At 40.2% G+C, this 25,920-nt stretch overlaps 2 protein-coding genes and 1 pseudogene across 4 annotated transcripts; all 3 read left to right on the top strand.

Annotated features, from left to right (window-relative positions):
- Positions 1 to 1,684: 1,684 nt before the first annotated feature.
- Positions 1,685 to 5,652, top strand: LOC149114485 (uncharacterized; annotated as a pseudogene). The gene is made up of 4 exons (XR_016206483.1): positions 1,685 to 1,932; positions 2,325 to 2,408; positions 3,487 to 3,898; positions 5,193 to 5,652. The product of XR_016206483.1 is annotated as an uncharacterized LOC149114485 (transcript).
- A 2,169-nt stretch (positions 5,653 to 7,821) lies between these two features.
- LOC149114484 (uncharacterized) lies at positions 7,822 to 18,930 on the top strand. Of its 2 annotated transcripts, XM_089287038.1 has the most exons (4): positions 7,822 to 7,968; positions 15,961 to 16,063; positions 16,546 to 17,001; positions 18,606 to 18,930. In XM_089287038.1, exons 1-4 carry the CDS (start codon positions 7,822 to 7,824, stop codon positions 18,914 to 18,916), a joined length of 1,017 nt encoding a protein of 338 aa, XP_089143164.1. In that variant the 3' UTR covers positions 18,917 to 18,930. The 2 variants fall into 2 exon arrangements, with proteins under 2 accessions (XP_089143164.1, XP_089143163.1); XM_089287037.1 differs by lacking the exon at positions 7,822 to 7,968 and having other exon boundaries at positions 15,238 to 16,063.
- Positions 18,931 to 20,268: 1,338 nt separating this feature from the next.
- Positions 20,269 to 24,966, top strand: LOC110062171 (uncharacterized). The gene is made up of 3 exons (XM_089287035.1): positions 20,269 to 20,596; positions 22,157 to 22,609; positions 24,507 to 24,966. Exons 1-3 carry the CDS (start codon positions 20,347 to 20,349, stop codon positions 24,815 to 24,817), a joined length of 1,014 nt encoding a protein of 337 aa, XP_089143161.1. The 5' UTR covers positions 20,269 to 20,346; the 3' UTR covers positions 24,818 to 24,966.
- Positions 24,967 to 25,920: the final 954 nt, after the last annotated feature.

The raw sequence follows: 25,920 nt of genomic DNA, 5'->3' as shown, positions 1-25,920 counted from the left end.
GCACCATGATTGTAGTCACGATTGCTTGCTAAATTTACGTTTACTACGATTGTTTTTTGCTCTACACTGAGAATTGGTCCATATTTATTTTACACAGAGAAATTTATTACTCAATTCAAAACAACAGAAAAAAAATGATAGGTCACCATACTAGTTTGCGAGAAAATGACGATTTATCTCTATGGCGAGGTACGGCCGTAAAGAAAAAGCTGCCATTTTTCAATGCGCTCGCGCTAATCACGCGTGAAATTATGCGCAGTAGGGATGCGCAATGCAATACTGGGGAATGAACTTAACAGAGTTTTTTAAACTGAAGTAAAATTCCGGCTGGAAATTGGAAATTAGTGTTTTGCAATTGTTTCGTCTAATATGGCAGACTTTAATGAGCAACAGGGAGTTTACGAAAACCACGATGGCACAAAACATTTAATGAGTAGGACAATGGCTGTGCACGTGCGTTAGTCTTGATACATTTCTTTGCCGTCCTCTGCAAAAACAAGAACGTGAAATGACCAAGTTCTGTGTAGTCTGAAGAACGCGAACTGCGACGGCTAATTTTTGGACATTTCTATTTCAGATTTTTCGTTGCCGGTTCTAGACTTAGTTTTGTAATAGTTTTGACAGTGATAAACAAAGATAATGACTTTAGAGAGGAGGGTCTTTAGTCTACCGGGAGATTCGTGGGTAAAATGAAATTACTTCTCCGTAAGCCGCAGTTTAAAACCTCCTGAAGGCCTGTAGGTGATTTGATCAAGGTTTTTATTTAGAGATTAATCACCGGATATTTTCAGGAAGGAAACCAGCCTGGAATTACTAAAAATGTCAATTCAAAAATGTGTATATGTAATAGGACTACATGCTGTCCAATTTGGAAATAATTGGATGAATAAAACTCCGAGGACAGCCAAAATTGGACGAGGCCGCAGGCCTAGTCCAATTTTGCTGTCAGAGGAATTTTTTGAATCCAATTGTTTCCAAATTGGACAAGCATCTAGTACTGTTAACTTATTAATTATATAGCTCGTGAGGTGATACAGCTTTGCAAGGAAAACTACAGTAACTGTCTCTGCGGAAAAACAGACTGGGCCCTCGATCTTCCGAAACTTGGGAAAGCTTCGAAAATATCCGGTGATCTTCGGAGATCGCTGGAGATTGTCACAAGTCTTCGGAAATCCTGGGAAGTGTTGGGGTGATCTTCGGAAATCTTCGGAAGTGTTCGGGCGATCTTCGGAAGTATTCAATTGATCTTTGGAAATCTTCGGAGATATTCAGGTGATATTCGGAAATCTTCGGAAGTGTTCGGGTTATCTTCGGAAGTCTTTGGAATTGTTCGGGGATCTTCAGAAATCTTCGAGAGTGTTCGGACGATCTTCGGAAATCTTCGGAAGGTTTCGTGTGTCTTTCGATAATGTTCGGAAGGTTAATAGCTTAATTTCATTGGCTAAGACAAACTGTCCTATTTTTTCCCAAATTGGACAGTTTTCAGAAATTAAAGGATAATAGCTGTGCTGACAATACTGGATTAACTGACTGCTATATATTTAAACCAATCAAATCATTTTTCTCTGGAGTCACCTGTTCCTTGTGCCAAGGCTCCGCTCGCCGGGCTGAAAGGGACAGATGTCTCTGGAGATACGATGAGACAAGCGCCACACGTCTAGCGTGACATTTGCAAAATAGAAATAAATATTAGTGTATACACTTCCACGAAATCGCAAATTCCGAGATTCGAGAGTTCAGTTTGTAGTCTCTTTGTTCCAAAAAAGATGTCTTCATCGAGTAATTCAGACAAAGAAATCAGTCCTTAGAGCAGTGAGGTGCTGGAGGATGTGAACAAGTACGTCAAAGATGTCTTCGACATTTTAAACCGCGAGACGAACAGAGTTCGCAAAGAAATGGAAGCTCTTGACGAGGCAGCAAAGAAGCTCGCGCCGGACTTCTGTGCGGGAGGTCTAGGGTTCGAGCCCAGACCGGACCAACACTCAGGGTCTTAAAATAACTGAGGAGAATGTGCTGCCTTTGTGATGACATCTGCAAATGGTTAGACATTCTAGTCTTCTCGGATAAGGACGATAAACCGTAGGCCCCGTCTCCTGCATCTTCACGGTTATGGTCAGCAGGGGACGTTAAAGAACCCACACACTTATCGCAAAGAGTAGGGCATGGAGTTCCCGGTGTTGTGGCCTGGTCTTGTTCCGAAATTACATTGGGGGCATCTGTAAAAATAAATCCTCATTCGTTGTAAACTGCTCAATTGCAGTCTGTCTAAGACCCCCCGCAAAGTGTTGTAAAGCGCATTGAGCATATGGAAATGCGCTATATAAATACCGTCATTATTATTATTATTATTATTAATGTCGGCGGCCACCTTTTCTCGACCAGTCTGGCAACACTGAATAAAGATCCAGGTGATTTTAAATAGATAATTTAATATATATGTGTTTTAACATCTTACCAAGGAAGCTTATTCTAAAAGGTGGTAGGGAATTTAAGAAAACAACGACGGCAACGGCAACGGCAACGTCGCTAAACAAACGATTTGATAAGCAGAACAATGGCTGTACACGTGCGTTATAATTCTTGACACATTCCTTTGCCGTCCTCTGCAAACAGGGAGTTTAAGTAAACCACGAAGGCAACGGCAACGGCAATGTCGCCAAACAAACGACACTTTGATAAGCAGAGCAATGGCTGTACACGTGCGTTATAATTCTTTATACATTTCTTTGCCGTCCCCTGCAAAACAACAACGTGAAATGACCAAATTCTGCGTTGTCCGGAGAACGCGAACCACGACGGCTAATTTTGTTATTTTCATTTCATTTTAATTTCATATTTTTCACCTTGTCCCAGATTTAGTTTCGTGATAGTTTTGACGCTGAGAAACAAAGGAAAATGTTTTTAGAGTACCGCGAGATTCGTAGGTAAAATATAAAGTCTTTTTTCGTTTTTATCGACGTTATCCTCGGCATTATGTGTTGGTTTCTTGAACTCCCTAACGACGTGAAATGACCAAATTCTGCGTTGTCTGGGGAACGTGAACCACGACGGCTAATTTTTTAAATTTATATCTCAAATTTATCGCTGTGTTCCAGACTTAGTTTTGTGATAGTTTTGACGGTGATAAACGAAGCAAATGACTTTAGAATACCGCGAGATTCGTAGGTAAAATATAAATTCATTTTTGAATCGACAAGCGAAACTTTCAATAGAACCTGGGTAACAGAAGAAACATTGCTACGTAAATTGATATTTCTCAGGTTGGCGAGAAAGAAACATGTTTCGAAAGCAAGTCTGTTTATGAAATAACTCAAAAATATTTCTTTTCTTCCTTTCCCCGTTTCTCACAATGAGATGTTTGCCATGTGCCTAAATTAACAATGTCTGCAGTTCTGCAACATTCAATTCTGTTTCCGGTTGAAACAATCAATATTTCCTGGTTCAACCATGCTCTTATACGCTTTCGTTTAATCGTCTTTATCCCAGGTTCCATGTTACAAGCCATGTTTTCAGGAAGATTTGACACCAAGCCAGGCGAGGATGGATCTTACTTCATTGATCGCGATGGAACTCACTTCCGGTATATCCTGAATTATCTTCGCACTGGGCAGCTTATTGTGCCTAAAGACGAGATAATTCGCGAAGAGCTACTGGCCGAGGCCGAATTTTATCAAAGATTCACTGATCCTGTCGTCAGATCAACGCCAAACATTTCTGAATTGGTTGAAGGAAAGTCAGGCCATCACAAACGCCAGCGACAAGTTGTTATATCGAGCTTCGCGTGATGGCTGGGCTGCTTCCAACTTTCACTCTTGTTGTGACAACAAGGGACCGACTTTGACGGTGGTCAAGAGTGGAAATTACATATTTGGAGGCTACACCGAACAACACTGGGATGGTAAGTCTTACTTTAAAGTACTACCGATTGCCAACCGGGACTGGACTATACACAACAGAGAAACAGAAGTCTGCCTTTGAAGCACTTTGATTTGTTAAAAGACAAGTCTTGTGCCATGCAGAGTTGACCTCTAAGTAAAACGGGATAATTGGTGCCATTTTCACGAAAAAGAAATGAATACACTTTTCAAAATTACACTCTATATACTCCCTAGAGCGGGAGGAGAGTGCCTCCTCAAAATTTACTTGATACAGCAGTCCAAATGGCAATTACGTCGGTGACATCGAATATTGTTGCCTAGTTCCTGCCTTAGGCCACGATGTTGCGCGGTTAATCTTTTTCTGGGAGTCTCGGTTACGTCACGGAAAAGACCTGGTAAAAAGCCGTTCAGGGACTTGGCAACAGGTGTTGGCAAAACGTTGAGTAGGTGTCAGCGGGTAGCAAATGAGCATATTGAAGACATACGTATGATTAAATCAACGGAAACTGATAACGTGAAGCAGAGTGGATGAAAGTTTCGTGGAAGTTAGTTAAAAGTGATTGGTATAATATATGGTAAAAAAAATATTGACGGACCATTTTTGCTCGAAAACGTTCTCGCGGAATTTTCTCAAAATTTTTGATCTTAGAAATGTACATCTAGACCATGAGAGACATCCGGTCGTTTTGAAAATTCATAGAGTGAAGTATCAGTCGTTCAAAGTTAGTATGGTTGCTGTGTCTCTGTAAAATCCAGATTAGCGACTCAAATGTTCGCAACAGCGAGATTTTGTGAGTTACGTATTAGCTTTTTGGGATTTAGTTGTAGCTCATGCATGTGGACTCAGAGACTGCATGAAGCCTCATTTCCAGGCCGATCTCTCTTCTTCCTAATAGCGGGGGAAAACAAGGTTAATTACTTAGCAATTTGAAGACATTGGCTACCCGTATACCCGTGACCACACATGCTTCGGAAACCTGTGCCTGTACTAATAAAAGGTATCTGATGCAACCATCTTTGTATCTCTTGAGGTAAAAACGTATGCTAATAAAGTACTTTCTATAAGTATCTTTCATAAGACTAGGCCTGTGACTTTCATATGGTAGCTCCCGGAGGGGGGAGGTATGTGCAGCATACAACTCTGACACTAGTTGTTTACCAGTCAAAAACAGATATCTACTCGCTAATATTTTATTTTTATTTCTTGTTACCTTTTTATGCATGTCTTTATTTTAGTTTTTGCCAATTTTTATAGTAGTTTTGAGGGTTGGCCTCTGCAGTCATAATCATTAAGATGCTTTCGTTTTTGATTAGGTTCTGGAAATTACAAAAGAGCACCAGACTCGTTCTTGTTCAGTCTCGTCAACCCAAGCGGTCTGCCACCAACAAAGATACCGCTGAGGGCTGGGCAAGAAGGATATGCTATCTATTGCAACAGTGGCTATGGTCCAACCTTTGGAGCTAACCATGATCTTCATATTCCCAATGCACCAAATTCCAACAACTGCGGCGTAAGCCTGAACAACACGTACCAGTGCCCAACCGGTCAGAATGCTAACACATTTTTGACAGGAAGTCAAAACTTTCGTGTTAATGAAATGGAAGTTTTTGGCTTTGACAAGTAAGAAATTTATACGTTGTGACTGAACTGAAAAACGATTTGTAAGCGATCACATCTCAGTTTCTGTTTTTTAATAGTTGATGAGTAAGTTGTTTAAGTTGACACGCAGGATTGTTATGTAGGATGATTCATTAAAACAAACGTTTTTGCTACTACGTATCTTGCTGTTTCTTAGTATACGTACGTAAAAAAACGCTAAAACGACATCCATTAACCTTTTTTCCATCAAGATATTAAACTTGATTTATAGCGACGTCTTCAGAAACTAGAAACACGATAAGTTTTCTTTTTTGATTTAATAAACTAAACAAAAAATGCAAACACCCACATGAAGATTATCAAGATTACCTTACCAAAATTAACAGTGACAATATATTGCCAGCAGAAAATGATGAAAAATGGAAACGATTTTCAAATATTTAGCAACAAAAAAGCAATGACAACCTTGCGAGAACCAATGCGCTGCTTTCAGAAATTTTAAACGTACACAAGCGGAGAACAATCTATTAAGTTTGATCTGAAAACACAAACAGTAAAGTGTATTAAAAACGAAATTGTCTCTGGTTTAAGATTTAATGCTCGATGTCCGCATTAGAGAGAATCCGTGTTATAGAATTTTTTAAAAAGAATATATGGGCATTTTCCAGGAACAAGGGAACTATCTGAACAAGAAATGAGCCAGATTCGGATTTCGATCAAACTACAGTAAAATTGTCTCATTTTAAAATTCTCTAAGCTGTCAGGGGCCAGCTCTTCTCATCCGTCTACGGTATTGTCCACAGACTTTAAGTCTCTTTCCTAGGTGTCCCTGAAGATAACATGCGGGCGCCCCTGTGCGCTCTTTCCTGTGGCAAGTAGCAGCGCATGCTTAGTAATTAAACGCGCTGTATGAATGGCTTCTGTCTTGAATGTTGTTATTCCCCATTTTTTCTTCAAATACAGTCTCTTTTGAAGTCTACGAAACTGTCCGGTTATATACGTTTTCATTCAGTGTATTAGTTAAATTCACTCTAGCACTGCTGTTTGCGAGGTTTTGAAAATAAAACGAACCCTAGTTTTGAGCGAAGACCATGATAAAATGTTGTCTTGATCGTCATCTTTACTTGTTGTTTGCTATCGTTATTTTACCTTTAGCGATTTGCAAGTGTTCATAACAAGAATGTGAAGAAACTGATGGATATTTTTCCACAATGCATCATGAAAATATCAGTTTAGCACCCAACCATTTTGTTTATTTTTAGTATGTAGCTCGCCGTCGATACGTGGCCATGAGTTTTTGTGACAGATACAATGTTCCTGTTACATCTACTTAACGTTAGAAACCAACCGCAATCGCACGTTTATTTGAATGAATAATAAACAAATAAAGGTTCTTTATTCATAGTTTCAAAATGAGACTTACAGACTTAAAAAACCGTTAAATACTAAAAACTAACAATACAATCTATTTAAAATCAAGGAGACATCTATTGTTAAAGCATTTCTTAGATCTTTCTGTTTTAGCACATGGGACCTAGTACGAGTGCGACCTATCGGGTAGGGTCCTGTTCTTACGCGGTGGGGGAAGATCCGGCGGGGGATCCGAGGAAGTGCCCGCAAGACTATTCCACAGCCTCAAATCCCTCTCTGGCGTTGAATGTATCCGAATCTAAATTCCCTTTATTGATGCCTATCAATTTGACTCAAGTATTTAGTGCAAGCAGCCACACCCTGCACTCGGATACAGTAAGTAAAGAGGGACATAATAAAAAAATTAAAACGATAATAAAGGTCGGATAAGCTTTAACCATTATTCTACACCCATCTTGACTACATGCCCATACAGACCTCAACAGATTTTAAAACAGAAGGAAAAATTCTGGCCGGAAGAGGTGTTCACGTTTCGTTATATTCTGAAGGACTTGATTGACTTGATTCCTTAAAGTCTGTAGGTGATTTGATCAGGAAGGAAACCAGCACGTTGAATTAGTGAAAACCTTTGTCCAAGAATTTAGCCAATGAAAGGATATGTGACATGTGTCTTCAGATCCATGTTTTCCTTGTGCCATAGCCTGGTCTGGGCGTTCAGTTAGTTGGGGCGCAGGGCGGAAAATAGCGTCTTTTTTTCGCTCCGCTGTTTTTTATTTTTTTGTGCTGTGCCCCAACTAATTAAACGCCCGGATGAGACTACTTGTACCAAAGCCTCGGTGGGTTAATATGGACGAGCGATTCTGGCGACGAGAATGCCAAGCCACACGTCTAGCGTGGCCAATAAAGACAATAAAAAAAAAAACAATTTCAGTTAACTAACCCTTGTAGTTTCCTTTAATTTTCTGAAAGAAGATGTCTTTATCGAGTAATTCGGAGAAGGAAGTCAGTTCTTACAGCAGTGAGGTTCTTGAGGATGTGAGCAAGCACGCCAAAGATATCCTAGAGATCTTAAACCGTCAGACGAACAGAGTTCGCAAAGAAATGGAAACTCTTGACGAGGCAGGAAAGAAGCACGAACACGTTCATTTCACAGACATAACAGCACTGTCTTTTTTTCCAAGTGCCATCACACCCTGCCGCCGAACGCATTTGTATTCTACCACGGCGAAGTTTTCATACACGTAGATATATGTAAATTCGCTTCTCGTGGAAATCCGAGTCCCAAAATACAGTTCCACCACACCTTAGTTTATTTAATTAGGGGGCGGTTTGCGGTTGGTGTAATAAATGTATTAGGCCCTCCTTCCCCAGAATGAGATGTAGGGAATGGGGGAGGGGGGGGGGGTGTGATCGTGAGACAACGCGACACGTCGCGGGGGTACTCCCTCCACGCCATAATGGCGTATACGGGGAGGCACCGACCGAAAGGGTATCTTTTTTGGCGGCTTCAGTTATTTAAAAGGGCAATGATTTTACAAGTTTAAAGTTAGGCATATGAAAGAGTAGGGAAATCTGTTTTTAGTTATTTTAAAGGGCCTTTAATCAAAAGATTTCGAACGGACGTTCCTTATGGCTGTATCATTTCATTTATTAGGCACTACATGAAAATGACAAGAACTTAGAAGACTTCCCTTTTTGGTGACTTATTCATAATACGGTCCAGTTATGAAAGTGAAATGTGAAGGGGGACCTTTATCAATTACAGGCTTGGTATACGAAAGGGGTACCTTTTCTGTGAAAATAGTACTAAGGGTAAGGGGGTTGGATCTCGAGGGGAGCCGTTCCCCCCATAAAACTTTGTAGAGTACCGCCGGGACACGTCTAGCGTGATCCTAGTCCAGTTCTGGCCCTCTCTCTGTCACGCAACGTTAGAGAGGGTCCAGGGACAATTGTCAGCGCAGGCTCGTAATTTTGGCTAGTTTCCTTGCTAATCGATACTGCGCATGTACGACGAGATAAGACGAATAAGAAAACAGAAAGAAAGCGATGGCGGACGTTTTGGTTGTGCGGTCGACAAAAAGAAAAGAATATTTCCCGAATACGATCGTGTTTGTTCCATGTTTGTTTAGTTGCACTGAGCAATTTCTTCTTGCAGTTCAGAATATTTTTCGGAAGAAACAAATGTTGTGAGCGTTCCGCGAATTCTTGAAGTGCAGAGGAGTTGTGGGCAATTCAAAAACACTGGATACAGGAGAGAAGGTTAAAGCTTGGGTAATTACGAGGACTAACTGCTAATTTTGTGGTTTTTGCTGTTGATCGATCAGAACATTTTTTTTCTCAATCTTTTTTGTAACGCTGTAACTAAAAAAGCTAAATGTTTTTTTTTTTCGAATTTAACCATCTGGTTGTCTTCCAGTTGCTTCTTAGGTTAGTAAAAGAGGAAGATATATGGAATATATACATTGTACATTGTACATTGTATCTGTACCCAGTTGATCGAAAGATGTATAATGCTTTTTACTGGATAAACTCCTATCTAGTTGATAAGTGTTAACAAAAACGTCACTATTCATCTTTTTTGGTTAGATTTTAGTCAATTTCTTATTTCTCGATGTTTTACTTAATTACTGTGGCTGCTATTACAATACCGTAAACTGCCACTTATAAGCCCAGGGCTTGAACAACTTCGGAAGGGTTTTAGATGGGTTTATAAACGGAGGGGCTTATATCCGAGGGGGTTTATAACCGGTATAAAAAACCGTTTCGAAACGAGCAATAGCTACAAATGTTGATCGAAATAGCTTTTTTATTTACTGGTAATTAAGAAAGGCTGACTGTTAGGATCGAGAACCGCCGGTCAACGACCCATTTGGCAAATCGCTCATATTTTGCCCAAAGATACCCTTAGGTGACGTAATTCTAAAATTCATATTTCAAGGTTCCAGCGAATTTTTATTTTTCAGAAATTCGCGAAAATTTTAAAGCGCGGTCAAAGTGCGGTTTTTCGTGTAATAAAATGACCGAAATAAGGTGCGAGGACGAAGCGCTGGTAAAGTCTTAAAATAAATTCAATTGACTTCAAACTTCACACAAATGTGGAACAACCACTCTAATTGATTCCTCGTTTTAAACTAATCTCAGAGATGTTGATATAGTGGTTTTCCGAACCATTCTAAAAACACCTATGAAGCGTGTGAAAAATAACGGCAAAATATAGGTCATGTTTAACAGCATAAAAATGCATCTGGTACCTCACTTGCCGATTATTTTACTTTACAGCCTAGAAATATCATTATTAAACATATATCATGCCAAGTTTCATGCTCGAACTCGCAGTATTTCCCTTTGAGAAAAATGAAAATCTATGTCAATGTGTTGGGCGCAAATAACACAATAATTATACACGAACAAGAGACAAATCAGTTTCAACGGCGAAAGTAAAAGGCCATCATTCATTAAAATCCCGTCAATTCACTGCTATCAGTAGAAACATAATGTCCACTACATAAAAACTATTTTTAGACGTTTTCGAAACATTGCGCGTTAACTTTGTTTAATTTCCTGTCCGCCGTCATGTCTAGTCTGTCATCGCGTGTATTTCATTAATGTAAACAACACTCTGAATGTTTTTCACGACAGACGCAAGAGATTTCCTGTAACCTTAATGTTTTCGGTTCACCAAAACGCTTTAAGTTCGTTAAGACACAACAATGGGTCAACTTGGAATGCTGTTTAACATTAAGGACGTTAAAGGACTGTAAATTAATCGAGTTGAAATATCTTGAAACAAATCAAAATCGCGCCCTTATTCTAATTTGGCAAACAGCCGACCTCCGTTCAAGTTCAAGAAGTCGAGAGGTTAATTCGGCAATGTATTACCGGTACAACAACAAAATCAAACCGAGGTCACAAAAGTGTAAGTTTAAAAGTGTAGTGGCAAGTCCCAAATAAATTTCGCCTATATAAAATGGAAACAAGAAGTGAAACGCTCTGCCCAGAAACAAATAAACAAAATATTAATACGACTAATTTAATCCGAAAATGTTACAGAGAACATACCTAAAAGCCGTCGATTCCCCTCAATACCACTCCACATTGCCTTAAAGAGCCCAAGCTTTCTGCTGTAAGAATCAGGGGCCTCAGGAATCTGTTTTTATCATATCGGCAACCATGCTGCGTGGCTGATATTCGAGACTCAGTAAAAGTTGTCACACAACCGTACGAGCAGCCCAGTCACGCTTTCACTGCTCTTGCGCAAATGTTCAACATTTCGCAATTTACATAAACCGATTACAAGTTTAAAGTAGTGACAGTAGATTGAAATGCGCTTCTTAAAGCTGACCTATCCAGGAGCAATTATTTCTTGTTCTTGAATGGCTCTTAGTTGTAGCTACAGTCGGGAAGGGGGGGAAGGGGGTACTCCTGGAAATTTTGGATATCTGTATGCCGTGGAAGATTAAGTGGTCTCCAGCTCTTAACGCCAACACTGACACGCCAGATGATTCTCGAAGTATCACAGGCATCACTAAGCTAAATAATTTTGAGTTTAGCTCCGCTGAGTCAATTACCTGTTGGCGCGCATATTGCATTGACCGTGGACAGGTGGAAAAACAGTTAAACGGGAAAAGCCTGGTGCACATCGTAATTTAGCGTTGTTCAACACGCAATCGGTCAGGTTGTAATGCTAATCGTATTTGATAGAATCTCAAGTTTTCTTTCGACACATAATGGGGTGACATACTCCTAGATGGGCGTGGCCGGACGCCATAAGTCAAGTCAGTCAACTCGCAAAGCTTAACGGAAGAGTGATAGTGAACCACTGGTGGAAGGACTGCAGATTGTCCCTACGCTTTACCCTGATAGGCCTCTGTTTTATTCTAATGAACTGATGCTGTGACAATGATACCATTTAGCTTTATGAACATGCTAATGGTCAAGGGTTTCTTTTGCAGTATAAAAAATCATAAATAAGTAGTTCTTTGAGAAAAACTATTTTCAGGAAAGTAAGCCGTTTGGGAGATCTATGTTTTCAGATGTTCTAGAGTGATTAGTTTGTTAAGGCACTGTTGCGCTGCGTCTACGCGCAGTGTCGGAAACAAAATGCATTAGATCATCTAATTTTAAGTCGATAAAGGTAAATTAATCGTTGCAGCGAATTTGGAAAGGGTGACTCAAATCAAAAGGGTGATTCAAACCTCGTTCCTAGAGTCTCTCATCTTACCGCCCGACTGGAGTATGCTCCAGGGTGTGGTAAGATGAGAGACCCTGGGAACGGGGTTGAGACGATTCGGCCATGAGTTTTTTCGCTAAAGGGTCTTCCTCCTCTACTCCCTCTCCCTCTCTACAAAAATTTAACGATCCTCCCCGCCCCGAAAAACTAGCACCTGAAAAAGACGAATATGATAACGATCCTGGGCTCTGCGCATTTCCCGCGCCACCATTTCGGCGTCAAGCTTTCGGCCTGTCGTTTGACCAGTGCGGAATTTTGCCATAAGATACAAGTGCTGCGTGTCACTGACTGCCCTGAGAGCCCAACCCTCTTTTGAAACAACAAGGGCTTCTTGGTGACCTATTGTGGCTTTGAGTAACGCGCCAACGCTTGCTCCAAGCAGGGTTTGTAGCACATTTTGGCTAAGTCCATAAGGGAATGTCTCTCCAGTGACTGAGTATATTTCTCCAGAGACAAGCGCCTCTCTAAAGTGGACAGGCTATGAAAGACACGAATGCAGCTGCCTTGAAGACATTAATACACCCCTGCCATGCATGGTTACTATCCATGGAAGCATCACCAGACGCTTTCTCGGTCACGCCCGTTGATAATGGCACCGATGTTGGGGTCGCAGTGTTCGTGCCTTTTTAGAAAATGACCTGAAGTCTCCTTTAGAGAACGATGTTTCCAGCAGACATAAAGAAAGAGCGATGTTTGACTAAATTGCAAAAGAAACCCTTGACAATTAGCATGTTCGTAAAGCTAAATAGTATTATTGTCACAGCATCAGTTCATTAGAATAAAACAGAGGCCTATCAGGGTAAAGCGTAGGGACAATCTGCAGTCCTTCCACCAGTGGTTCACTATCACTCTTCTGTTAAGCTTTGCGAGTTGACTGACTTGACTTATGGCTCCCGGTCACACCCATCTAGGAGTATGTCACCCCATTATGTGTCGAAAAAACTTGAGATTCTGTCAAATACGATTAGCATTACAACCTGACCGATTGCGTGTTGAACAACGCTAAATTACGATGTGCACCAGGCTTTTCCCGTTTAACTGTTTTTCCACCTGTCCACGGTCAATGCAATATGCGCGCCAACAGGTAATTGACTCAGTGGAGCTAAACTCAAAATTATTTAGCTTAGTGATCCCTGTGATACTTCGAGAATCATCTGGTGTGTCAGTGTTGGCGTTAAGAGCTGGAGACCACTTAATCTTCCACGGCATACAGATATCCGAAATTTCCAGGAGTACCCCCTTCCCCCCCTTCCCGACTGTAGCTACAACTAAGAGCCATTCAAGAACAAGAAATAATTGCTCCTGGATAGGTCAGCTTTAAGAAGCGCATTTCAATCTACTGTCACTACTTTAAACTTGTAATCGGTTTATGTAAATTGCGAAATGTTGAACATTTGCGCAAGAGCAGTGAAAGCGTGACTGGGCTGCTCGTACGGTTGTGTGACAACTTTTACTGAGTCTCGAATATCAGCCACGCAGCATGGTTGCCGATATGATAAAAACAGATTCCTGAGGCCCCTGATTCTTACAGCAGAAAGCTTGGGCTCTTTAAGGCAATGTGGAGTGGTATTGAGGGGAATCGACGGCTTTTAGGTATGTTCTCTGTAACATTTTCGGATTAAATTAGTCGTATTAATATTTTGTTTATTTGTTTCTGGGCAGAGCGTTTCACTTCTTGTTTCCATTTTATATAGGCGAAATTTATTTGGGACTTGCCACTACACTTTTAAACTTACACTTTTGTGACCTCGGTTTGATTTTGTTGTTGTACCGGTAATACATTGCCGAATTAACCTCTCGACTTCTTGAACTTGAACGGAGGTCGGCTGTTTGCCAAATAAGAATAAGGGCGCGATTTTGATTTGCTTCAAGATATTTCAACTCGATTAATTTACAGTCCTTTAACGTCCTGAATGTTAAACAGCATTCCAAGTTGACCCATTATTGTGTCTTAACGAACTTAAAGCGTTTTGGTGAACCGAAAACATTAAGGTTACAGGAAATCTCTTGCGTCTGTCGTGAAAACCATTCAGAGTGTTGTTTACATTAATGAAATACACGCGATGACAGACTAGACATGACGGCGGACAGGAAATTAAACAAAGTTAACGCGCAATGTTTCGAAAACGTCTAAAAATAGTTTTTATGTAGTGGACATTATGTTTCTACTGATAGCAGTGAATTGACGGGATTTTAATGAATGATGGCCTTTTACTTTCGCCGTTGAAACTGATTTGTCTCTTGTTCGTGTATAATTATTGTGTTATTTGCGCCCAACACATTGATATAGATTTTCGTTTTTCTCAAAGGGAAATACTGCGAGTTCGAGCATGAAACTTGGCATGATATATGTTTAGTAATGATATTTCTAGGCTGTAAAGTAAAATAATCGGCAAGTGAGGTACCAGATGCATTTTTATGCTGTTAAACATGACCTATATTTTGCCGTTATTTTTCACACGCTTCATAGGTGTTTTTAGAATGGTTCGGAAAACCACTATATCAACATCTCTGAGATTAGTTTAAAACGAGGAATCAATTAGAGTGGTTGTTCCACATTTGTGTGAAGTTTGAAGTCAATTGAATTTATTTTAAGACTTTACCAGTGCTTCGTCCTCGCACCCTATTTCGGTCATTTTATTACACGAAAAACCGCACTTTGACCGCGCTTTAAAATTTTCGCGAATTTCTGAAAAATAAAAATTCGCTGGAACCTTGTAATATGATTTTTAGAATTACGTCACCTAAGGGTATCTTTGGGCAAAATATGAGCGATTTGCCAAATGGGTCGTTGACCGGCGGTTCTCGATCCTAACAGTCAGCCATTCTTAATTAGTCAGTGGTGATTTTCCACTGAGCATCGATATTCGCCAAATTGTCCATGAAGATGTCGTAATTCACGTTTCGCGCATTTTTACATCAGTTAAGTAGATAAGGTTTTTGGATTAACATGTTGACTTTGCCTTAATATATCGTGCTTCTTTAGTGGATAAGGATGTGTATTTCTGTTGGCCTTCCTGTGAGAAAGGACACGTGAGGCATCGCGGTTCTTTACATGTGTAAATGCTATCGTGTGGCTTTCAATTATATCCACCCGACAATCAAGCAAGCTAGCTAGCAGACTCCAACAACCAGAGATCACCAGACCTTTCCTTTCTTGGATGTTAAAGTTCATCTTATTAATAACGTTATCCACGTACTGATCTGATTGAAACCCACGGACAAACATCAATAGCTTTTAAAGACGAGGCTATGGAAGCTTACTGGAAATCTGGACTAAATTTGAACGCAATGTAGTCCTCGTTTTGAGCATCAAGAAGTGGTCTATCATCATCTTCTATCTAATTTGCGCCATTTATGGAGCGGTTTTCAAAACCAAAGTTATGACTCTAGCCAGTCACAGTTTACACAGACTTTTCTCTTTTTTTGGTTTTACTTCTGACTGGGTGAAAAAAAGCGCCATTTTTTTTAGCCAATCGTTTATCGTGTTAATGCAAAACCTATTACATCTGAGTGAAAACCGCTCTTTGGACACCACGTGAACATACACGGATTGATGGAGATTTTATGAACAGGCCTAGGCACGAGGCAAGCACATAACGAAAACCGAAAAACCACCCTTCACCAAAAACCGAAAACCGAAAGCTGAAAAGGGAGAAAAAAGAAAAAAGAAAAAAAAAAAAAAACGAAGACCGCAACAGATGCGAAAACCGGAAAACCGGAAGACCGGATACTTTAAATCCAAAAAACGAAATACTGATCTAAAAACTGACCAAAACCGCAAAGCGGAAAACCGAACGATCCCACATGACAGAAACTTTCGAAATATTTTGAGGCGCCAGACGAAGAAGGTTAGCATGGAAAAGGAAGCTCTTGATGAGGCAGCCAAACAGCTTGAGCACGTTCATTTCTCGACAGTGTTAAAGCTTAATGTTGGAGGACAACTTTTTTCAACCACTTTGGCAACACTGAACAATGATGCAGGTATATTTCGATATGTTTGAAATTGATACCTTTATCATCATTGTCATGTCGTTCGTATTCATTCGACGGAGGAAACATTTTCGAAGTCAGTAGTTTCACAAAGCAGAAATCGACGTAAAACGAGAATACAGGTAGGTAAAGTCTGCATACGAGCCAAGTGGCCCATCAGGCCGGAGCTTATCCCGGTTTCTGTAGCATGAAGCGACTAGGAGTATTTCTACTCCTCCCTGGATGGGATGCTAGTCCATCGCAGGGTTACCCCCAGCATTAAGTTCGCCGATACCCATTTATACACTTGGGTGGAGAGAGGCACTGTGAGAGTAAAGTTTCTTGCCCAAGAACACAACACAATGTCCCCGGCCAGGGTTCGAACCCGGACCGCCTGATCCGGAGACGAGCGCACTAACCATGAGGCCACCGCGCCTCCCGAGAATACAGTGTGGTCTAACAAATTCCCGTTTCTGTTATCATATTTATCCCAGGTTCGATGTTACACGCCATGTTTTCGGGAAGATTTGACACAAAACCAAACGAGGATGGATCTTACTTCATTGATCGTGATGGAACTCACTTCCGGTACATCCTGAATTATCTTCGCACTGGGCAAGTTGTTGTACCAGAAGACAAGGTTGTTCGTAGGGAGCTGTTAGCAGAGGCCGAATTTTATCAAATCGAAGGAATAATTGATGAGCTCAAAGCGAGGCCCTTCAAGGATTCAGTGATCCTGTCCTCAGATCAAAGGCAGACTTTGATCAAGTGGCTGAAGGAGACACTCACAAGTGGCAGCCTCAACTATGCCTTGTTATACCGCGCCTCTCGCGAGGGCTGGACTGCGTCCAACTTTCATGCCTGTTGTGACTTCAAGGGACCTACAATGACTGTGGTCAAGTGTGAAGATAACATATTTGGAGGCTACACCGAAGAATCATGGGAGAGCGGTAAGATCACATTAAAAATGATACACCTACATCGCAGATGGTGTAACCTGAGCGATAAAATCTTCTCTGCAGCTAGCTTTTAGAATGTGGATCATTGTTTCCTATTGTCATTAAGAAATCGCATCTTAGAATGTGATGTGAATTTGGCTTTAGTATTTATTCCCGCCTCAGATGGACTCCGATGTTTTCAAGATGTTTTTCAAGATGTTTTTCCGATGTTTTTCTTCTCTGCAGCTAGCCGCCTTTAGGAATATTGATCATTATTTCCTATTGTCATCCAGAAATCGCATCTTAGAATGTGATGTGTAGGGTACACAAGACTCACTTTTTGAGCATTTCGAAAAGACTTACAGTCCGAGAAAAAAAATTCTGTCTTGTTTTTGTTTTCTCAAAACACGACATGACTTTTATCACGCCCACTCCATTTGAATTCGTTCCAGTCCTACGCATTAGGGAGTTTAAGAAAACCACGACGGCAACGGCGATGGGAACGCCGCTTAACAAAAGGTTCAATGAGTAGAACAATGGCTGTGCACATGCGTTATAATTCTTGGTACATTTCTTTGCCGTCCTCTACGTACAAAACAACAACGTGAAATGACCAAATTCTGCGTTGTCTGGAGAACGTGAACCACGACGGCTAATTTTTTTAAATTTTTATTTCAAAGGTTTCGCCCTGTCCGAGATCCAATCTCGTGATGGTTTTGAAACTAAGAAACAAAGGAAAATGACTTTAGAGCATCGCGAGATTCGTATGTAAAATATAAAATCATTTTTTAATCGACGTTGTCCTCGGCGTCGCGTCCTGGTTTCTTAAACTCCCTATTAACATCATAATGATATCGTTCACACTGATGGATTCTCCTGTCACTACTATTATTTACTACATAGATTTAGGCTTAGTCGCCATTCTGAATGTCACTTACATTGTATCTGTACCCAGTTGTTCGGAAGGCGTATAATGCTTTTTACTGAATATATTCCTATGAAGTTGACAATTGTTAACAGAAACGTCACTATTCATCTTTTTTGGTTGAAGTCTACTCGGTTTCTCATTTCTCAATATTATCCAATACTATACTAAATTACTGTGGCTACTATTACGATACCGTACACTGCCACTTATAAGCCCAGGGCTTGAACAACTTCGTAAGGGCTTTTAGATGGGCTTATATCCGAGGGGGCTTATAACCGGAATCAGAAGCATATCACCTAGACTAGGTGAAATGCTTCTGCCGGAATAAAAAACCGTGTCGAAACGAGCAATAGCTACAAATGTTGATCGAAATAGCTTTTTTATTTACTGGTAATTAAGCTTTAAAACATCATAAAACGAATTCAAAATAAGGAAAGCTAGAGGGGGGCTTACATCTGGGTGGGGGCGGGGCTTATAACCGAATGTATTTTTTGTTTTACAGGTGGATGAGCCAATCACCGAGGGGGGCTCTTATAAGCGGGGAGGGGGGGGGAGGGGCTTACAAGCGGCCGTTTACGGTATCTGATTCTCTTGGTTTGACACCTCGTAGAAACAAACTGTGATGACTAAAATGAAAGGAATCTGGAGTTAAGATTGGGTAGTGATCAAATATTTCTGTTTTGTGTAGGTTCTGGGGTTTACCGGAAAGCACCAGGCTCATTCCTGTTCAGTCTTGTCAACCCAAGCGGTCTGCCACCAACAAAGTTGCCTTTGAAAGCTGGAATGGAAGGAAATGCTATTTATTGTCACAGTAACTATGGGCCATCATTTGGAAGTGACGATGGTCTTCGTATTGTCAGTTCACCTAATTCATACAACTGCTCCATAAGTCTGAACAACTCGTACCAGTGTCCAACCGGTCAAAATGCCAACACATTTTTGACAGGCAGTCAGAACTCTAAAATCACTGAAATGGAAGTTTTCGTATTTGAGAAATAAAACGTAACAAAAAATGAAGTCTGCATACGAGCCAAGAGGCCCATCAGGCCGAAGCTAATGCTGGTTTCTATAGCGCATGAAGCGACTAGGAGTATTTCTACTACCCCCTGGATGGGATGCCAGTCCATCGCAGGTTTACCTCCAGCATTAAATTCGCCAGTACCCAATTATACACCTGGGTGGAAAGGGGCGCTGTGAGAATAAAGTTTCTTGTCCAAGAACACAACAGAATGTCCCAGGCCAGGGCCCGAACCCAGACCGCTCGATCCGGAGTCGAGCGCACTAACCATGTGACTACCGCGCCTCCCACTTCAAGAGATAAGAATCAATATTTGTAACTGAAGTATGACTTATGGCGTTTTTTTCAAACGATGACAACTCAGTTACTTTTCTTTTAGATGTTGGAAAGATTCACTCAAGCTTTGCTGGTTGCATTGTTGTTTTTTCAAAAGAACAAAAAAACAAAGATCATGGCAAAACATATTCTTACCTAAAATAGCTACAAACGTTCGAGTGGTGTCTTACAACTAGAAAATCAAAAAATATCTGGCGTTTCTGGTCTATTTTTTTCTACCAAACCACGTGAAGGTGGCTCCACGCATTCTAAATTTTTGCAACAGAGTGAATTGGCCATATTCGTGTTCTCATGACTCTTTTTGACTACCTGACTACGTGTTCCTACAGACCTTAGCAGATTTTTTTCAACTGAAGTAAAATTCCGGCTGGAAATCAGTGTTTTTCACTTGTTTCGTTTCATATGGCGGACTTAAATGAACAATAAAGAGTTTAAGAAAAACACAACGGCAAGGGGAACGTCGCTATACAAAATAGTTAATGAGCAGGACAATGACTGTGCACGTGCGTTAGTCTTGATACATTTCTTTGTCGTCCTCTGCAAAAACAAGAACGTGAAATGACTACGTTCTGTGTAGTCTGAGGAACGCGAACTGCGACGGCTAATATTTTTAAATTTCTATTTCAAATTTTTCCTTGTGTTCCAGACTTAGTTTTGTAATAGTTTTGACAGTAATAAACAAAGTAAATGAATTTAAAGTACCGGGAGATTCGTAGGTAAAATGAAAATACTTCTCCGTATGCCGCAGTTTAAAACCTCCTGAAGGCCTGAAGGTGATTTGATCGAGGTTTTTAGTTAGAGGTTAATCACTGGATATTTTCAGGAAGGAAACCGGCCTGGAATTAGTGAAAATGTCAATTCAAAAATTTAGCCAATCAAATCATTTTTCTCTAGAGCCACCTGAGCTGTTCCTTGTGCCAAGGCTCCGCTCTTCTAAAAGGGACAGATGAGACACGCGGAACACGTTTAGCGTGACGTATGCAAAATAAAAATTAATATCACTCTATACAATTCCACGAAATCGCAAATTCCGAGAATCGGGAGTTCAGTTTGTAATCTCTTTGTTCCAAAGAAAATGTCTTCAACGAGTAATTCAGAAAAAGAAATCAGTCCCCACAGCAGTGAGGTGCTGGAGGATGTGAACAAGCGCGTCAAAGATGTCTTCGACATTTTAAACCGCGAGACGGACAGAGTTCGCAAAGAAATGGAAGCTCTTGACGAGGCAGCGAAGAAGCTCGAGCATGTTCATTTCTCCAAAATGTTGAAACTCAATGTCGGCGGCCACCTTTTCTCGACCAGTCTGGCAACCCTGAGTAAAGATCCAGGTGATTTTGAATAGATAATTCTTAATAGTATCTTGATGTTATAGAGAGTTTGAGTAAACCACGACGGCAACGGCAACGGGAACGTCGCCAAAGAACGATTTGAATGAGCAGAACAATGGCTGTACACGGCATGGTGGCCGAGAACTGCCACTAATATTGTTTTACATTCCTCTTTAAAAACGTATTTCACTTTAGTTTACCTACACTTTGCCTTCTATTTTGTTTGCATTGTGCTTTAATAATGCTTTAATTCTGAACCGTGTTTGACTTTGCTGCGCACTTGCATTTCGTTTTACGTTGGCTTTCACTTTGCGTGTTATTTGCATTTTATTTCACTCTTACATGTAATTATAGTTTAATTTCGATTTTGCTCTTATTTTAAATCAGCATCTATTTTGTATTCCAAATCAATTTATTTCTAGTTGATATTGTTATTTTGAAATAAAATGTCATCAAAAAAATTAGTGGTAGTTCTCGGCCACCGTACATGTGCGTTATAATTCTTAATACATTTCTTTGTCGTCCTCTGCAAAACAACAACGTGAAATGGCCAAATTTTGCGTTGTCTGGAGAACGTGAACCACGGCGACTGTGTTCCAGACTTAGTTTTGTGATAGTTTTGACAGTGATAAACAAAGTAGCTCAGCTGCTAAACTATATATATGTTGCGACCTCGAGCAGCATTTTCAAGCCGGAGGTCACAGTTTTTCACTATACGGACCGACCCTAAGCCGGACAATAACATGTTTAACTTTTTTTCTTGCGGTAAATTGGCTCACACGTGGGTTTGTTCACGCAACTTTGTCATTGAATTGGCTTACATGCCGTCTACAAACCATTCGTAAAAAAATCTAACGAGCGAACGAGCGAGTAACTCAGATACTAGACAAAGAAAGATGTATTAAAGAACAGATTTATTTCGAACTACTTTATGTTAGTTGCATTTAGTACACCAGTTAAGTTCTCCGAAAGTGTTTTTCCGGTTTGAAATTTCGTGCAAAGATTGAAGTTGTACTACAAAAACAATTTCCGTCAGTCTTTGCGAATCACTCGAAATCAGAGTTTTCTACCGTAAATTAAGTAGCAGGTAGCGAGGAAATTCGTTAAGTGTATTCAACAGAAATTCTCTCAGATACAGCAACGTCACGATCAGAGAGGTAAACTCGACTGAAATTGACTCATTTTTTACTTAAAATTGTACAGAGAGAGACACACAGAATTGCACGCTATTACAGCGCCGAGCTGCAAACAGCCAAACAAACTCTTACAACTTCAAAATTAAAAACTCACTTGAATTTATTTACAGTGACTTTCCTTGCCATTTAAAGGTGTGTAGAGATAAACTTGCGTTGATTAATCGTCGATGGAAGAGTAGAAAGGGCGAAAGATTAACGATTACCGCTAATTCGTTCACGAAAATATATCAACTCGACGGATTCCGCCCGTTGTGGCGGTCCCGATGAGAAAATTCCGCCTGCTCCAGGAACCAATCAGACTGCAGGATTTGTTGAATTGCGCCCGCTCGCGAGCTGAGAAAAAGATAGAAAACAATATCTGCAGGTTCGATGTTAAACGCCATGTTTTCAGGAAGATTTGACACAAAACCAGTCGAAGATGGATCTTACTTCATTAATCGTGATGGAACTCACTTCCGCTTTATCCTGAATTATCTTCGCACTGGGCAGCTCATTGTGCCCAAAGACGAGATAATTCGCGAAGAGCTACTGGCCGAGGCCGAATTTTATCAAGTTGAGGGAATAATTAAGGCACTGAAAGTAAGTTGCTTCAAGAATTCTGTGATCCTGTTGTCAGATCAACGCAAAATATTGGTGACCTGGTTGAAGGGAAGCCGAACCATCACAAACGACAGCGACAACCTGTTATATCGTGCCACGCGTAATGGCTGGGGTGCGTCCAACTTTCACTCTTGTTGTGACAACAAGGGACCGACTGTGACAGTGGTCAAGAGTGGAAATTATATATTTGGAGGCTATACCGAACAACACTGGGATGGTAAGTCTTACTTTAAAGTACCGATTAACAACCGGGACCGGACTATACACAACAGCAAAACAAAAGCCTGCCTTTGAAGCACTTTGATGTATTAAGAGGGTCATGAAGGGGGGTACCAAATCCCAGTTCTCAGCCCAAATTTCTGCCAAATCCCAGTTCCCAGCTTAAATTTGGTCCAAATCCCAGTTACCAAATCTAAAATCCCATTCCAAGTAATTGTTTGTAGACTAATGTGCATAATTAATTAAAAGCGCGGACTGACGTCGTTTGGATTCACAAATGCCGAAATCGAATAAAGTGACCCTTTTTCTATAAATCGGATGAATGTTTCAGGCAAATAAGCAATTACCTAGCCTTTAGTTGTGACTGAAGAAAATCTCTCATTCTTCTGATAATCAGTCTTTGTCTTCCAGCCTTTGTTGGCATAACCATATTTAAACCACTTATATCATCTGCACAATCCTCGTCAGACTCACTGTCTCCACTTTCGCTACTGCTGTACTCGTCACGTTCCCGCCACGTGCCAAACATGCACATATCATTCCATCAACAACAAACCATTGACCAGGAAAACTGACAGAACTTATTAAGACTGTTTGGAGCCTGATAGCTAATATAGAACGCGGAAATAAAAATATATAATGATTCTATGTGTCTTTAATTCTATATTCAAAAGAATAGGCTCAATTAAGGCGTGACTTCTGAAAGAAATTCGAAGTTTTGTTTTTCAAGTTTTATTTTGACAAGTACTGTTACTGTAAGTTTAAAGCTCGTTTTCTCAAAACGCGTTATCTTGGCCTTCGAGAAAAGGTATCTTGAGAAGGATTTATTCAATTGAGCTAAAATTTTCAGGATTTGTTGTACTGAGTACGTTCTGTGGAATAAGCGTAGAACTTTTCCATCCAGTGCATTCTGTCCAAGTTATGTATTGAAATGTAAGCTGGATTTTCTTTATCAGATTAAACTGGTCATTATTTCACGCGTTTTTAACTTTTCAAAAATCTCTATGCTTCTCCCAGCAAGCTATTTGTCTTCTTCAGCGGGTAGCAAATGAGCATATTGAAGACATACTTGTGATTAAATCAACGGAAACTGATAACGTGAAGCAGAGTGGATGAAATTTTCATGGAAGTTAGTTAAATTGAATTGGTATAATATATAGTAAAAAAGTATTGACAGACTATTTTTGCTCCAAAACGTTCTCGCGGAATTTTCTCAAAATTTGTGTTCTTAAAAATGTACATCTAGACTATGAGAGACATCAGGTCGTTTTGAAAATTCATAGAGTGAAGTATCAGCCGTTCAAAGTTAGTATGGTTGCTGTGTCTGTAAAATCCACTGAGACTAGCGACTGAAATATTCGCAATAGCGAGATTTTGCGAGCTACGCATTGGCTTTTTGGGATTTACTCGCTCATGCACGTGAACTCAGACTGCATGAAACCTTATTTCCGGACCGGTCTCTCTTCTTCCTAATAGCAGGGAAAAACAAGGTTAATTACTTAGCAATTGAAAACATTAGCTATCCGTATACCCGTGACCACACATGCTTGGGAAAACTGTACCTGTACTAATAAAAGGTATCTGCTGCAACCATCTTAGTATCTCTTGAAGTAAAACGCCTACAAATAAAGTACTCTCTATAAGTTTCTTTCATAAGACTAGGCCTGTGAATTTCATATGGTAGCTCCCTCCAGAGGGGGGAGGTATGTGCAACATACAACTCTGACACTAGTTGTTTACGAATCAAAAATAGATATCTACTTGCCAATATTTTATTTTTGTTTCTTGTTATTTTTTATGCATTTATTATTTAATTTTTTTTGCCAATTTTCATAGTAGCTTTGAGGGTCGCGCTCTGCGGTCATAATCAATAAGATGCTTACGTTATTCATTAGGTTCTGAGAATTTCAAAAGAGCACCAGGCTCATTCTTGTTCAGTCTTGTCAACCCAAGCGGAATGTCCCCAACAAAGATACCACTGAAGGCTGGACAAGAAGGACATGCTATCTATTGCAGCAGTGGCTATGGGCCAATCTTTGGAAGTGGCCATGATTTTTGTATTCCCAATGCACCAAATTCCAACAGCGGCTATGTAAGCCTGAACAACACGTATCAGTGCCCAACCGGTCAGAATGCTACCACGTTTTTGACAGGAAATCAAAGCTTTACTGTCAGTGAAATGGAAGTTTTTGGATTTGAGAAGTAGGAAGCTTACACTTCGTGACTGAACTGAAATATGATTTGCAAGCGATCACATCTCAGTTTCTTTTTTAATAGTTGATGAGTGAGTTGTTTAAGCTGGTACACTAGATTGTTATGTAGGATGATTTATTGAAATAAACGTATGTGATACTACATACCTTGCTATTTCTTAGTATATGTAAAAAACGCTAAAACGAAATCCATTAACATTTTTTCCATCAAGATATTGAACTTGATTTATAGCGACGTCCTTAGAAACTAACAACACGATGAGTTTTCTTTCTCGAGTTAATAAACTAAACAAAAAATGCAAACACCTACAGGAAGATTTTCAAGATTACCTTACCAAGATTAACAGTAAAAATATATTGCCAGCAGACGATGATGAAAAATGGAAAAGATTTTCAAATATTTCACAACAGAAAAGCAATCACAACCCTGCGAGAATCAATCTGCTTTCAGAAATTTTAAACGTACACACAAGCGGAGAACAATCGCTCAAGTTTGATCTCAAAACACAAACTGCAAATTGTATTAAAAACGAAATTGGCACTGTTGTAAGAGTTAGTTCCCGTTGTACGCATTAGAGAGGAGCCGTATTATAAAAATTTTTAAAAAGAATATATGGGCATTTTGCCAGGAATAACGGAACTATCTGAACAAGAAATGAGCTAGATTCAGATCTCAATCAAACTACAGTAAAATTCTCTAAGCTGTCAAGCTAAAGGGCCAGCTCCTTCCATCCGTCTACAGTAGTGTCCACAGACTTCAAGTCTCTTTCTAAGGCTTCCCTGAGGCGAACATGCGGGCGCCCCTGTGCGCTCTTTCCTGTGGCCGAAATTTAACGCGCTGTATGACTGGCTTCGGTTTTCTCAATTATCTCAAGAAAAACTTTACTAGCTTTTGCGATCTCGCTTTTTTAACTGTTTATCAAGACGTTCATTAACCGATGGTTATCTTTGTCAAATTTTGGTATAGTTACGCAGATTAATTGGTAACAGAACTCCGTATTGTCTTATTCTGGCTGTAACTGTACAATTACCGATAGCATTGTGGTCCAGTGTGTTGAAAACTGGGACCGAGCGTGTCACGTGAGTTTACCTCCCC

This window comes from Orbicella faveolata, unplaced genomic scaffold, assembly GCF_042242905.1.
Source record: "Orbicella faveolata isolate gen_17 unplaced genomic scaffold, um_ofav_v1 contig_14, whole genome shotgun sequence".
Classification (NCBI taxonomy): Eukaryota; Metazoa; Cnidaria; class Anthozoa; order Scleractinia; family Merulinidae; genus Orbicella; species Orbicella faveolata.
This window is presented reverse-complemented; position numbering and strand designations above follow the sequence as displayed.